Raw genomic sequence first — 16,492 nt, forward strand, 5'->3', positions numbered from 1 at the left:
CTTCTTCACTCTCTAATATGGGAGGTAGTTGACTGGGGAATTCTCAAACAGCCATTTGTGTAAAGGTGAGAATCTTCTCTTCAGCTCTCATATACTCATCTGCATAAACAAGAAAACTGTATGGACCTGTTTCATTTCTTCTTTCCCAAAACCGCTACCTGAGACCTTTTCCTGCCTGAATTTACATTGTAAGTTATAGCTGAGCCGTGATGTTTAAGAATCAGCTTGTTGCCAGCTCTAAATTGGTAAAGTAGAAGCGGTTTCACTATTTCAATTGAGAACTTTTTTTTCCAGCTTGCTAAAATGCTGAGCAATACCAAATGCCTATATTAGTCTATTAGTATTAGTCTATACAATGACCTAGGATCTGTTTGGATCTATTTTATTTTGGCAATTTTTTCAGCTTCTGCAGATCCGGACCTTTTTTCTAACCTCCCCAAATCTTAAAAATTATTTACATGTATATATAAAGTAAATGATGCTGTGGTTATGAGTAACTGTTGGAATTTTGTTAAGACTACTTGTGTAAACCAACAAACCAAACAAACATAAATCAGCAAACCAGCATTTGTGATGAACAAGACAGCAATGCATTAAGTAAGTAACTTTTTGCAAGAGCAGGTGATTAATTTGGAGAATGCTGACTATTGTAAAGTGGCAGTTCTGGGCTTTCAGAATTGTTTTAAAAGATTAAATTCATCTTAACATTTTGTTTTGCTTTCTTTTAAATCCTATTTATTTTTTTCTGTTGCTGAAAACGATATTCCAATTGAGATTGCTGCAGTGAAGTTGGAATGATTGTGTGCTCTCTGATCACAACACCTACATAAATGCATTGTGTTGTTTAAACCAGCAGGCAGTTCAAAATCACACAGCTGCTTGCTTACGGTTCCCTAGTGGGGTTGGAAAAAGAATTGGAAAGGTAAAAGCCTGAGAACTTGTGGGTGGAGATAAAGCAAAAGCTGTGTACGCAGGAAGGAGGGCAAAATTAGAACAGTTGTTTAACCGCTTCCAGGCAAGTAGCAGTCATTACATGTGATGGTTACTTGGGAAGAACAGTCCAAATGTCCCCTTCTCCTCCTTCTTTCCTCCCAGATTTTTTAAATGAGCATGACATCATGTGATTTGGAATCCTGGACTAGCAGTTGCATCCTTATTAATCATTATCTCTCTTTCCATCCTAAGATATGTACACAGAGATCAATCCTGTCAACTTACCACACAAGATTTGCTGTGTTCCTTTAGTCTGTGGCTTGGGTTGCTTCTCTTATGGTGGTAGCTGAGGACAGGAGAGATGGTGCATTGCTTAGAGGTATAGGGCACCAAAACCAGCTCAGGTCAGGTCACTGCTGCACTTGCACATCTTATTGTAAGGCTCATCCTTTGTTGGTTTGAGTAGTCGCTGCTAAAGGACTTCCTATAACGCGTAACTAAAATGATGGGTTAAATTTAAAGGTATATCCATCACAGTCTCTGCCACTTGTTTTTTTATAGCAGGCTATGTTATGTAGTTATTTTCAATATTGTTTCTTTGAATGTGGATGATTATCTCAGATATTATATTTCAGAAGTTTATTAATGTTTATGAGAGATTATTCCTCTTTGAGCGTGAAAGAAATGGCTTGTATGTTAGTAAGAAGGCATCTGTTTTCTGAAAACTTTAATTCTTTATGAATACATTGCAACTACTCCATAAGTGCCCGTTTATGACTTCTAAAAAACGGAGGGTATACGTAACTACAGTGTGTCTAAAGAAGGTGTTATTACAAGTTTAACAGACTTTAAGTTTGTAATTGTGTTGAAATTAATTTTCTTGGAATTTGTTTCAACAAATAAAGCCAAAATAATGTACTTAATAGCCCATTGCAAAGATGCAGATGATGCCAGGCAGTCTGCAGTTACAAAGAGCCTCGAAACACTTAAATATAAAATCTGGATTATAATGTCAGTCATTGATTTATGATTTTAATACCAGTTAATTGATTAAAACATATTGAATCTTCCAATTAATTTGCATTCATCATTTGAAGACTGGCTGTCAGTAAGTGATGGAAACTTCAGACTTATCCCTTACAGGGTTTTAAAGGAATTTATTTTATCTGTGCTTCCTGTAATTGACATAAATTGCCAAGATTGGTCAATCGATGCAATTTCATTCTTGCTATTACAGAATCAAATATGCTATTGTAAACATGAATTTATATAGCTGCTTTCAGAAAGTCCCAATGCTATGAACGTAAGTACTGCAGTGAGCTCTAAGTATTAACATTTGACTGAAAAGCACTGCTACATAAATATGCGTAGGCTTAGCTATTAGAGAAGACGTTTCTAATTTAGATGCTTATAAAACTGCTTTGCTTGCAACTATGAAACATAGACCCTAGAAGATGCATGCAAGACATTATTTCACATTCTGGTTAATGTTGCATCCATTTCTATGAAGTCAGCAGTTCCTGGAGCTGGAACAATATGATATCTGCTTAGAATTCTTCTGTATTTCCTTTGTAGTAAAGAATGAATATTAATAAATTTCCTGACATCCTTGCACTTCTTGCTATTTAACTGCTTTGTGTTTATTTAAGTTATAAATATTGCAGGGCTTGATCCTTTTTTTTTTCTGTGTGCAGTAGAGAGAGATTTATTATTATTATTATTTTGGGATTTGTTAATTTTTGGTGTGTATTTTTGTGCAGAAGAATTAATTGGAAGTTTCACTGACCTCCATAGAAGCTGTAGTCCATAAGTAACTTGAATCAGAATTTAACCTAGAAGAACTTTATTTAAGCATCTGCTCCTTCCTCATAATCTGATACAGTTTTCAGTGTTAAAGAGGATGTCGGATATATATATCATGCATCTGGATCCTGATTTACATTTTAATGTAGTGTATGGTATTTTATTTTATTTTTTCAAATTAACTGTATCATCTTGCAGTTCAATATGGCAGGAAATGGACTAATCATAAAGCCATCAAATGTACCACAAAATGCAGTTGGTTCATTAATCAAATCCTGTGTTGTTTCAGATGCTTTTGCTGATTCTTAGAAAACAAGATAGCTTTACCTTTTTCAGATCGTTTAATTCGTAACCTAAGATTTTCTTTTAAAACTAAAATAGGAAGCATGCTGCTCAGAGAACGTTTTTAGACAATAAACCATTATGGAACTTATTTGCATGAGTGCAGCTAAAGGTTATGAGTGACACGGTGTTGCTAAGGTGCCTGTAAGTAAGAGCAGAAGATTACTTCTTATGTGTTAGCTACCTCAAAACTACAAAAGACAGAAAACCAAATCAGAATGTGACATACTGGTGATTCAAAGCTCACAGTATGACATGAGATTATTTACCACCAGGGCAGAATCTGTGCGTTTTATCACTTGTTAATATTTGGTAGCACATTTAATATTTAAAATGTTGTAGAATGGTCATAATTAAAGAACTAAACTGTTTTAAATACTGAGCAGTCTTTGAAAAGCAAATGTTTTCTAGTACAGCAAAGGTATTTTGTTAACTAGTGTACTATTTGGCAAATTAAAGACATGTGTAGACTGTCTTCCTATCATGTAGTCTCAGAAAACCTTTTTTCCTCATTTAATAAGAAAAGTTTTTAAATAGATGTACTATAGAACAGCAATCATAGATGTTTCACATTGCTATTTGTGCGTGATTACCTTGTGTTGTTTTCATAGTATCATCATAGTATCATAGTATCGTGCGAGTTGGAAGGGACCTTAGAGATCATCGAGTCCAACTCCCGGGTTTCGAGCCCCCTGTGTAGCGAAGCGGCACTTCTACCCCTGCGCCACAGGGGGGATTCGAACCCGGGCCCTCCGGTGCCGCAAGCAGCAGCTTAAACCACTGCGCCACTGGGGGCACACTTTCTTCTGGTATTAATGAGAATTCCTTCATTTTTATTTTTAATGACTTTTTACATGGGTTCATCGTGGTAGAACAAGGGGGAATGGTTTTAAACTGAGGCAGGGGAGGTTTAGGATGGATATTAGGAGGAAGTTTTTCACCCAGAGGTTGCTGATGCACTGGAGCAGGTTGCCCGAGGAGGCTGTGGATGCCCCATCCCTGGAGGCATTCAAGGCCAAGCTGGATGTAGCTCTGGGCAGCCTGATCTGGTGGCTGGCAACTCTGCACGTAGCAGGGGGGTTGAAACCATATGAACATTAAGGTCCTTTTCAACCCAGGGCATTCTATGATATATTTATTTATTTATGTCCCATTTAATATTGCTGTAAAGTAGTAGCAGTTTGGCACTATAAATCTAGTAAGAGAAAAACGATCAAACTGGAGGAATTAACACTGAGGTTATTTGACTTTCAGTCATTAAAAAACTTGCACTTCTCAAATGATGATTGAAACTTCTAAAATGATTGAATTTTTAGACCTTACGAATGAATTTTGTGACTAACAAAAAAAATTCTGATCTTTGAGAATGAAAAATACTTGTGAATTTATGGTACATCAAGATAGACGTATATATATGTATGATATATATAAATGCACTGTGTATATTTGTAGAGAGATGCACAATCATTATATGCATAACCCAGTAGTTTGTTTTTTATTGTGTACTTCTCAAACTGATATTTGAACTATTTGTGCTGTTTGTAACAGTAGTGTTTTTATATGTGAAAATATGTATATGCTGTGAATTATTGTTATACATACAATGGGATTTCTTAGCTGCTGGGTATTTCTTTAGTATTTATTTCTTAGGAATTTGGTTGATAATTAATCCATAGGAAATATTAGAAACTCTTTGAAGCTGCTTTGAAATAATATAAGAAGTAATAATCAAGATATAGAACTGCAGAATCATAGTATGGCTTGGGTTGGAAGAGACTTCAATGCCCATCTTTTTCTAGCCTTGCTGTGGGCTGGTTGCCACCCACCAGGTCAGATTGCCCAGGGCCCCCATCCAGTCTAGCCTTGAATTCTCACAAGTACTGGAACACCCACAGCTCTCTGTGCAGACTGTTTGCTACAATGGCTCATTAGCCTGTGAGTAAAAAATTTCCTCCTAACATATTATGTAAATCTCCACTCTTTTAGTTTAATACTATTTCTCCTTGTGCTATGTAAAAGTTAGTCTCCTTCCTGTGTAGAAGCTCCCACTAAGAGCTGGAAGGCTGTAGTGAGGTCCCCCCTGGAACCTTCTCCAATCTAAACAAGCCAACTCCCTCAACCTGTGTTGAAGAGGTGCTCCAGCCTGTTGATTATTGTGGCCCTCTGGATCCTTTAGAACCGATCCACATCTTTCACGGAGATCATTCATCCTGCTAACATTCTCATTGCCATTTTGCTTTTCAGAACAAAATCATCTTAGACCCCATGACGTTCAGCGAGGCCCGCTTCAGGCCATCTCTGGAGGAGAGGCTGGAGAGCATCATCAGCGGGGCAGCGCTGATGGCAGACTCTTCATGCACGCGGGATGACCGCCGGGAGCGCATCGTAGCCGAGTGCAACGCCGTGCGGCAGGCACTGCAGGACCTGCTCAGCGAGTACATGAACAATGTAAGTGATGCATGCTTATGCACTGGTTTATTTTCTGCTAAATCATTGAACTTTTCCAGCAAAAGCCTTTAACTGTTAATGCCCAAAACACAATAATGCTTCTTTGTATGAGCTATTTTAAATATCTTGCAAACTTCTGACAGAATTTTGGTACAATTAGAAGTTCAAAGGGGTGTCTTTTGGTCTGTGAGGGAACTCATCACTCTCCATAGCGGTAGCATTGAAGTTCCTTCTTGTACACTAAATAGCCAACAAATAATCGCATTGGGATAAAATACTTCTTTAATGAAACCAGTGTCAGGGGATAATGGCCTGAGAACAGTTTCCACTAATGAAAATGAATACAGTTCATTATCAAAATGATATCCGCTGTGCAATAATAGTCATGGTGTGTGTAAAGATGCTACCTATAGATGCTCATGTGAGATGATGTGTCGGAATGTTTTGGTTAAGCCACTGAAGGTCTTTGCTTGCTGTTGGAGCCATTAACTATTCTGTAGCTATTAAGCAGTGAGTACTGTTAATCAGTATTGCTGTTCCTACAAGATGCCTGCCATGCCTTCAGTTCAGCTGTTTGTAGATGGACTCAAGAGCTTTTGACAATGTGGTGTTAACCTGCAGTGCCTTTGTTCTATATAACTTGTCCCAGAAAATTACTCCTGAGTCCTGTGGAGGATGTGTGAATTCCCAAGCCATATAAACAACTTGAAAATGGCAACTTGTTGTTGGGAGAACTATAAAGAAATGTTTTTTTTTTCCCTTCTGAAAAAATGATAGTTGGCATTTGAAACAAGCAACCCTTGTGACTGTCATCACCCTTTTGTGACCTTCTGGGCACTGGAATATAATACCAATGTAAAGTTTTAAATTCTCTTTACAAACTTAATCTATATGATCTTAAATATCTGCAAACAGGTGTCTGAACAAACATTCTCAGACTGATAATCCTACTTTATGCTTGTCTGTCATTTAACATCTAGTTAACTTGAACATAGTTATGTACATTGTTACGCAGTTATATGGTAGGCTGATAAACATCAAAATTCCATCCTTGAGTTATTATGTTGTACAGATAGAAACAATGATGATTTTTTAAGGTATTTATTCCAAATAGTGGTCACCATTGTAAGTAACTGTTAATGCTGGTTCAGAATTTGAAAGAGTATATTTGCTTTTTGTTGTTGTTAAATTGAGTGATGGTTGAAAAGTTCTTGTAATGTGATAGAAAGCAAATTCTAAACTCTTGCATTCTTATTTAGCCATTATGAAGAGGCTTTGATGGAAGGAAATGTTCTGAATTGCTTGCTACGGAATCTTGCTGTATAGAATTATTAGTTAGGTGTCATTGTTACAGGTCTTTCAAAAAGAGATCTGATAGATTGTCATTTGTCATTGCAGTGCATCTTTTTAAGTGCACAGGAATATAATCAATTTAAGTTCTTTTTTTATGGCTATTGAATACGCATTGCGAAAAATGAATATATACCCAATTTCCGAAAAAGTGAAGTACTTCTAACTTAAACACATCTAGAATAGCAGAATTTAAGAATGATATTGCATTAAAGACTGAGCTGATCATTTTGGATACATTGGGATTTGGTTTACATCTGTGGACACAGTGTTTTAACATGTAGATACATATAGCTAAATGAAGACCTCAGTTCATCTAAAGTAGATGCTTAGTGCCATTTTAAATTACTGGTTCAGGTAATTTCAGATCATTTCAGCTGAGAATCTTGGCTGTAGTGTGCCAGTAGGAAGCTTTTGGATCTACCATAAATCTTGTGTTATGTCTGCCAGCCCCACATCCATGTTGTGTGTGCTCTAGGAACAGCGGATGGATTGACTCCTACCTTTATCAAATCATCTGAGACTGAGGTGTTTAAGCTGCTTTTTTAACTGATGGATATCAGGCAATCCTGTTAAGGCCTTTCATAAGCTTAGTTTTATAATCTGATGTATGATAAGCTGAATAAATCTATCTGGAGATCTCAGACTATATTAACTAAATCTCCACTAACAAGAATGGAAGATTAGATACCTAGCGTGTAGACAGCTCTTTTGGGCATCTACCAAGAGGCTGAATTTCTCTCATTAGTCTACCTTAGCAGAATTTGATTCAATATTTAATTATTATTATTTTTTTGCTAGGGATGGATTTTCTTTGCAATATCACTGAGCATGTTCCTTATCAAAAGAGATTTTATTTGCAAAGTTCTTTTAAAAGCCTGGGTAAGTTTCAGAAGGGGAAAACTGAATCATGAACACCAAGCTGCCCAACATGATGCAGTTGTAAGTCTGAGTCTGTACCCCTGAGATGATTTGGTGAAGATGGACATATTTAACTTATGCCCACAGAGACTTAAACCTGTGAAATCCTTCTATCATTTCAAATCACATAAAATGTTGACCTTTTCTTTTTTCACTCCTTTTGGTAAGCTTCAAAATGGCATCAGTCTGGCTGATGACAGTTGGTCACATCTACATACTTCTTTGATACTTGTCATGAGATACAGAAGGCATAGAACAAATTGAATATTCAGTCGTCCTAGTTTACAGTTACAGACAACGTAATTACTGGATATTTGCAGTGAAATTTAGAGTCAATGCAAGGTCAATCATTCCCCAGCTTAAAACTGTTCCTTTCTAGTTATCTACTTCTATGATTGGGAATCAGAGGGGACTTCAAACTGCTTGGTAGCCAAGTAGATTCTGTAATCCCTTTTACTATGTTAAACATCGATACCGTATAACTTTGCTGTAGTTAACATTCTATCTTACATTAATTTTTTGTAGCTACAAACTAAAATATAGTGCAAAAGAAACACTCAGAATGAAATTGTCATTCATCAAGTTTCACTGTTTTTCTTTTCTTTTGTTATTATTTTTTTCTCTTGCACATGTGGATGGCATTCAAGTCACGAAGAGAAAACTGGGAGCTTTACAGGCAGTTGTATGAAACAGAAGGTTGGCTGTGTGTGATGATACAAGCTTCTTGTGCTTTCTAGCTAAATGCTAAAGGCAATGCAAGGAGAAAAAAGGGGTTTTACCAGATTTTGCTACAAGAAAAGGAAATAGCATCTAGCTGAACAATGTAAGGACTTCTGCCTTTTATGTAGCACGGGTTGTGTAAGAAAACTTTCCCCACCTGCAGAACACCCACTGTGCCTACCACTTTCTTAGAGAGCTGCCTGTGGAGAGGTGTGCATCTTATCTTCTGTGCCCCTGCAGGGCTTTTTAAGTACATCCGTCATACCTCCTGATATTCCCTGCACCTGTGGTCTGTTTTCATTGCTAGTTGCTTTACCAGCTTTTGGTAGATCAATATATTCTGTTGTATCGCAAAGGAAAATTTAACACATACAATACTGCTGTTTCCCCTGTTTGCCTTTCCAGTCCCTATGGATCCATCACAGGCTTCCAGGTAGATCTTAATGTTCCTAAGGTTAGTTTGATGTCAGGGAGAAATCTCTCTGTGTGTTACCCAAAGTTTACTGTAGTAAGTTGTGAAGTTCAGAAAATGGAGTAAACAGAAACCACAAGTCATCGTATGGGTCTGTGAGCCAGAATCAACTTTGGAGAAACTAAATTTCCAGGTTATGTAGCATAAGGATATGAGTGTAAAGTTCAGTTAAAGAGGGCAGAGGTTTCAACTTAGAAGAGAAAAACTGGTGCTTCTTTAGTAGTTAGGCCCTTTTATATGTTATAAAGAATCATCATCGTAGAATCATAAAATGGCCTACGTTGAAATGTTCCACAGAAGCTGTTAATTCAACTGTTTCCCACTTATTCAAATGAGAGTATTTTTTAGTGAATGGCTAGCTCTGACCGTGGCCTGTTGTCCTGCTGTTTTGCTTTTGTGGATGCTTTATGACTTATGTTGCAGGCTGATAGGAAACAGCAGTCCTGGATAATTGCTAGCTCCAGCTCTTGAGCTTAGATTCATGGATTAGCAGCGTGTTGCCAGATTCATGTAAACCAGCTCTGGGCACTCTTTCTTGCAAGCGTGAGGGTGCTGCTTGTTGGTGTCTGGTTAGGATAAGAAAAGAAGAAAATGATATATATAGAAAAAATATGCTTTAAAAAGATGTTCTGACATCATTGGTTTCAGTGCCAAATAAAGACAGACTGTGAATTTTGGGTTGCTGGGGAGTATCATAGACAGATTTGGAAAGTGGTTGACAAGTGAGTAAGCCACGACTGTTAAAGATCTCTGTAACCACTTGAGTTCTGACTTGGAAGGAGTACAAGCGCACATTTGAAAAGACATTTCCCATCTAGTTTGCATACCTAGTTATCTTCTCTAGCCTTTGGACTTCTTGAGTTAACCTTCATTGTCACCCCATGTTCTTGCTCTCAGCCACTGCTAACATTTCAGAAGAGCTTGGGTTTCAGTTTATTGGGTTTATTGTGTTTCAGGGAATGCTTAGTATTGCTTATTGACTTTTTTTGACTGCTCTTTGGAATGAACACGTCTTTCTGAATTCCTTATATTACTGCTATTTAATGTATAGGTGTGAGTTTCAGAGTTCTACAGGCTAGGCTTTTTGTTGATATTTTACTGATATTACCATAGGAATAATGTTGCCTACTGTTTGCTCTTTTTAATCTTGTTCTCTAAAGCTGCTACCTATTCCTGACTGCTGTTCACTGCAACTGCGGTGCTACAGGCTATAATTCCTGTTTCTATAGAGAAGAAAATGTCATAACTTGAAGATGCAAAATGTGAGAAAACAGAGAGGGAAAATATAAGACTTCAGGCAGTTTTTCTTCACAAATATATCAGTAAAAAGTTTTAACTTCTCAAAGTAAAACTATAATGCTGCACTACATGGAAATGAAATGTCCTTAAAAGACAGCTAAAGTTACTGTGCTTGATTGGAGAATGAAAAAACCTGATAGCAAAGGGAAATCTATAAACTCTCCTGATACTGTCAGCTCCCGTGTTTAACAGCTCCATCTGAATTCATATTTAAAAGAGAAAAGCAATAATTCTTGCATAACCTTGCATAAGGTTAGCCTGGGTGACAGTGAGCAGTAAATTACTGTTATGAGATAGAATGATGTCTGTAGTTGTCCTGGGATGGAGGCTGGGCTGAGTGACAGGCAACCAAATGCTGAGTCACCAGGACTGACTGATGTGACCATGACCACATTGGCTGGGCAAGATTCTGGTTGGTACTGTTGTTGAACTCCAAGCTTTTTTGATGCATTTCTAGGGGAGAACAGCTTGTCTAAAAGTCCACATTGTATTTCAAGCTGGAGATAAGCTCATTTACTACTCACTTTACACATTGGGATGTTATAAAACAGTTTTGTCTTCCCTAACTTGAAATAAACAACTGGAAACACAGTAGTTATGACTGGAGGAGAAGACTATGTTCCCAATTTGCAAATATTTTATGATGTGCCACAGTGTTTCTTCTCAAGTACTTTAGGCTTTACATTTATGCATCCCTCCTGAGTGCCTCAACTTCTCCTGGCTGTACATAAATCACTACCCAAGTATGCTACCTACATTATAACTCCAAAAGGATTCAGCCACGTTTCAAGGAAACTTTTGAGTCTTATTTTTTTCATCATCAGGGCCTCATAGGAGATGCCTGCTTTCTTGATGATGTGTTTACAGAAATGCTGCACTGCTTACAATTACACAAGCGAGGTCTTTTTTTTTTTTTTTCACTTCTTGTTTTATTTACTCATTCCTTCATTTTCTCATTTTGCAAGTCCACGTTTACATTTATTTTCGTAGCAGATTCAGTTAACAACGTTGATGGTTTTTATCAAAAACAAATAGAGTAGCCCTCTGCAAAGCAAGTCTTTATGGCTTGGGGATGGCAGATATGCAAACAGTTTGCCTTGGCCTCAGGTTTCTTTGGTCATGGACTAACCCAGCCTTGTGGTATTTTGTCTGTTTGGGTTTTTTAATTCACTGGGTTATGACTTGTGGGACGTTCTGAATTACACTGCTGGTGGCTTTGGCTTGGTGGTATCCACTGGGGAACATTTTGTAGATACCTGCCGTATGCTGTATTTGTATAGCTGGACCATGATGTGCCTTTGAGTAAGCTTTGTATCTCCTATTAACATGTAAATAAATAATGAGATTTTTGGAATCTGAAGCTGAATTGCTGTATTAGGTTGAACGATGTTTCTAGCAAGGTATTTCCCTCTGAATTAGCATGGGAGTTTTCTAGATTGCCAGTAAATTCAACTAAATGCCTGTATGCGAGGACTTATTTTTTCATTTTCCTTTATCTCTATATACAATTAATGATGCAATTGACATGAAGGGTCAGAAAAAATATGCTCTAATGATGTTACGTTACAGTCCTTTTGTGAATTCTCTTCCTTAATATGACTTCATTGTTATTCCATTATTAACTAAACTGCATTTTGAAGAGTCCTTTTGATACCAGACAGGTTCATTACTGGAAATCTTGCAGTTATTATGTCTGTAACAGAAAAGAACTGAGTCTACTAATACCAAGAATACCTGCTCCTTTTAAATGCAGGATGTTTAGACCAAAAGTGTTTTGGAGAAAAATAGTTTAGGCTATCTGAAAATAGCATTGTTAAAGCTATTTGTTCACCTGTAGAAAAGTCATTGAATATATGGTGTGTCTGATTCATAACTTTAATATTTTTTCCTTTTACCATACTTAGCATTTACAGGTCATTAGTTTGTTATTAGTTTCTTTTTTGTCTGCAAGTCAATAGCAGTGAGAAAGTAATTCCTCATCCATTTTATACTATATTTGTAGCATTATGATTATTATCTCCATGTGCATCTGCCTTTTGTGTGTGCATTTTAGTTTCAGTGTTTGAGCAGTCCAGATACGTATTGATATGCAATATGCTTTTGAATGCAAGGTAAAACATTCAGAGTGCCTTTATTGTTATTGGGAGCGCATCAAAGAAAAGCATGAACCTAATGAAATTAGTAAGCATCAGAAATCTGTATCCTGAAGGCCCCATAACATCTGCTGTTCACTTAATGATTTTTATCTTTTTTTATATGCACAGCATATCCACATTCTTTCAATTGACAGAAACCTGAAGGCATTGATGGATACTCAAGCAGTATATTAACTATGTACATTTGTGTCTTTGAGATGTTATTATTCTGCAGGTGAGCAGAGGAGGGAGTAACTACAAAGAGACACTGGGGCTTCATAAGTGTGTGATGAGTGCATAGCAGCAGTGGTATTCTTGGTCAGGGTATTTGTGGTCCAGATTAGGACACGGGTTTGTATCACTTCTCTTGAGCATTGCCAAAATGTGCAATGCATGCAGTCAGATTTGAGCAGTTTGGTAGACTTGCTTCCTTCTCATTAAGAGCCTGCAGAAGGCACATGGAACTGAGGGAAGGATGGAGGATGTGAAGGGAAATTGATCTTGTTGAGTACCATAGAAAAGCATTAAGGATCCCACAAGCAGGCAGAGAACACAAATCTGTGTATGAATGTTATCACAGTGTTTACAGTTCCAATTACCAAGCCAAACTACAAAACCAGGAAGTTACATTACAGTCCACTAAGCTCTGCTTTGCATATACTGTGTTGGTTTGAGTTATTCATGTTTTTACCTACACAAGGTAAATGATTTTCACTGAGAATTTATATTCATGTCATCTGAAGTCATGGTAATAGATGCCCAGAAGAGGGCACACTTGCATACCAGAAACGTTTTCTAAATAACTGGAGATCTGCATTCCGATGTGGTGTAGCTGCAATCAAAGAAAATGCAATAAAATCTAAAATGAAGAGGTTAATTTTTAGTAGTTATGGGAATTTTAGAAGAAAATAGATTCAAAAGGTTATTTGAGAATATATATTTAAATCAAGTTAATATTAAGTGTGTTAATTATCAAATAGAAATTGAATGTTAAGTTCTACTTGCATTTTTTGAAATGCCTTGATAATTTTATATTTCACTAACAGATTTGGTAAGCAAGGGATAAGAGCTTCCCCTGCCCTTCTGAAATAATTTCAGATGCAGATTTATGGTGCAAAGCTCAAGAACACGTGCAACTTAGTAAAGACTAATTTACAGATTGCCTTCTACAACAGACATATATGATAAAATACAAAGAAATATAGCCAACTTTGCTGGGCTTTGATGTAGGACCTGGAGAATTATCTTATGGCTTCATAAATACAGTAGACAAATTGTGTCTCATGACCCGGTAACTCATCACTTTTTCTGAGTTATATATCAGACACTCTGGGAGGACGCGTGGTTTATTTTTGTGTCTTTACTTGAGAAATGGAAGACATGAAAGGCATCTATACAGTAAGCTGCTCCCTAAAACTTAGTGAAATAATAAGAGGAAAGAATTGTTTTGTTTCATTGAGGATTGAGGTGGAGGAATAAATTCTTTCTGTATTTGAATTTTTATTTTTATTTGCTGTAATGTCACGTATTGATTCACTGATTCAGTTTTCATAATACTTGATAACATTTGGAGACTTTTTTAGAGCTGTTTTAGCAGGGATTGCAGCTGTTTCAAGATGTCGCTGCATGTATTTGACTTCAACAGAATGGAATGAAATGTTTTGTGGAATCTATTGGTCTATAATAAAGCTTTAAGCTAATGTGCTTTATAAAGTAAGCAATGATTAAGCTTAGGTTAACATACCGACTCTGTACTTTCACAATACATGCCATGTAGGTTGTTTATATGTTTGTCAGTTAATTAACTGATACCTTGACTAATTTTTTTCATTTGTTTGTCACTTATTTAAAACACAGAAAAAATGGAGAAACCCGATTGGATGCATTACAGTACATGTAGGTGTTGGAAATTGTTTGGGGCATTTGGTCAGATTGCGAGTTAAGCACACCAGTTATAATTTCCTTTTATTCAGTGGGAATTCTTCCAATTTATACTGAGGATTGACTCATATCTTGTATAGCATCACAAGTTTTTTTGCAATGCTGTGAAACATTTCAGTGTAAAGTCAGAGATCCCCAAGAGACAATGCTGGAGCTTAAAGTGGACAGTGACTGAGTTTTTTCTGATAGCATCTAAAATACCTAGGGGCACAATGTGTAGTAATGTAGTTACTATAAGGCTGTCAAATTCATTGCCAAATCGTATTTGAATCCTGGGATCAGATAAATGAGATTTTAATTGGGTTTTAAGGGTAAGCTGAATAAGTAGATAAAATAGAATTAACCAGAGACATATTAATTTAATGAAATCTTTGGTCCTCTTAAGCTGTTGTATTAAACACCATTCAGTCTCTGCTGAAAAGAGACATCGTAGTAGGTTAGAAAGAGTTTGACAGTGATAGGTAAGACAAATGATGGTATCAGATGTAATCACTTAAGCACATAGTGACATAAATGCATTATCTGGAACACAGGGAAACCATGAGACTGGTTGGCATTCCATTAGCTGTATTTTATCATAGACAAAAGAAGCAATTAAACAGAAGTCCATAACTAAGGGTTTCCAACCTGGTTGTACCATTCACACAAGGGATTTATGAGGCTACTGAATTATTTGTTTCTTATACGGAACACCAGAAGTTTCTGTGATGTGAACTTGTTATAACCATTACTTGTAAATTTCTTTTCTTTCTGAGATATCTTAATGATTGTTTCTTTCCTAACGTAGAATCACTGAGGTTGGAAAAGACATTAAAGATCATAAAGTCCAATGACAACCTAACTGCACTACCCTAACCCCAACAGCGCTCCACTAAATCATGTCCCTGAGCACCACATCCAAACCGTTTTTAAACACATCCAGGAATGGTGACTCAACCACCTCCCTGGGGAGCCCATTCCAGTGCTTAACAACCATTCCTGTAAAGAAGTGTTTCCTGATATCCAGCCTAAACTTACCTGGTGCAACTTGAGGCCATTTCCCCTCATCCTGTCACCTGTCACTGGTGGGAAGAGACCAACCCCACTCTCGCTGTAAGCACCTTTCAGATATTGGAAGAGAGCAATAAGGTCTCCTCCCAGCCTCCCCAGACTAAACAGCCACAGTTCCTTTAGTTGCTCCTCTTGGGGCATATTCTCCAAGCCCTTCACAAGCCTCGTTGCCCTTTTTAGGACCTGCTCCATCACCTCAGTGTCATTTTTGTTCTGAGGTGCACAAAACTGAACACAGTACTCGAGATGGGGCCTCACCAGTGCTGAGTACAGGGACAGGATGACTTCCCTGGTCCTGCTCACCATGCCTGATACAAGCCAGGATGCCATTGGCCTTCTTGGCCACCTGGGCACACTGCTGGCTCATATTCAGCCGACTGTCCATCAGCACACCAAGGTCCCTTTCCATCATGCAGCTTTCCAGCCACAGTTTCCCAAGCCTGTAGGGTTGCCTGGGGTTGTTGTGACCAAAATGCAGGACCCAATACTTGGCCCTGTTGAAACTCATTCCGTTAACCTTGGCCCATCGATCAACTCTATCCAGGTCCCTCTGTCGTGCCCTTCTCCCCTTTGGCAGATCAACACTCCCTCCCAACTTGGTGTCATTTGCAAACTTACTGAGAGTGCACTCAGTTCCCTCATCAAGATCATTAATACAGATGTTAAATAGAAGCGGCCCTGGGGGACACCACTCGTGTCCGGCTGCCAACTGGATTTTACTTCATTGGCTACAACTCAAAACATCAATTAGATTTATGAATTGATGGATATTTAGGAAGAGAAAAAAAAGAGAAAAATTGGGGAAAAAAAAAAAAAAAAAAGTGGAGGAGGAATTTTTTGCTGTTTGAGTCAGTCATGAAATCATTAGCTCATCACAAAATTATATCTTACCGTTCTGAATGGGAAGGTGAGCACAAACCCTTATGCACCCTTGGTGCCTGCATATATGATGAGGCAAATTCCACAAGTGTCAGCAAAGAGTCGTTTATCAATATGTGAATGCATGAAGGATATAAAATGTAAGAATTCAAGGATGTAGAAATCTCCATGAAAGGCAGTAAATTCTAATGGTTTAAAA

General features: G+C 37.5%; 1 protein-coding gene across 1 annotated transcript in view; it reads left to right on the forward strand.

The window, feature by feature from the left end:
• Positions 1-16,492, forward strand: part of CTNNA2 (catenin alpha 2) — a 441,905-nt gene that overhangs the window by 119,614 nt on the left and 305,799 nt on the right. Inside the window, exon 7 of the mRNA XM_072334895.1 lies at positions 5,323-5,526. Coding sequence (XP_072190996.1) covers positions 5,323-5,526 — 204 coding nt within the window. The remainder of the gene's footprint in view (positions 1-5,322; positions 5,527-16,492) is intronic.

The sequence above is a fragment of the Excalfactoria chinensis genome, chromosome 4 (assembly GCF_039878825.1).
Source record: "Excalfactoria chinensis isolate bCotChi1 chromosome 4, bCotChi1.hap2, whole genome shotgun sequence".
Lineage (NCBI taxonomy): Eukaryota > Metazoa > Chordata > Aves > Galliformes > Phasianidae > Excalfactoria > Excalfactoria chinensis.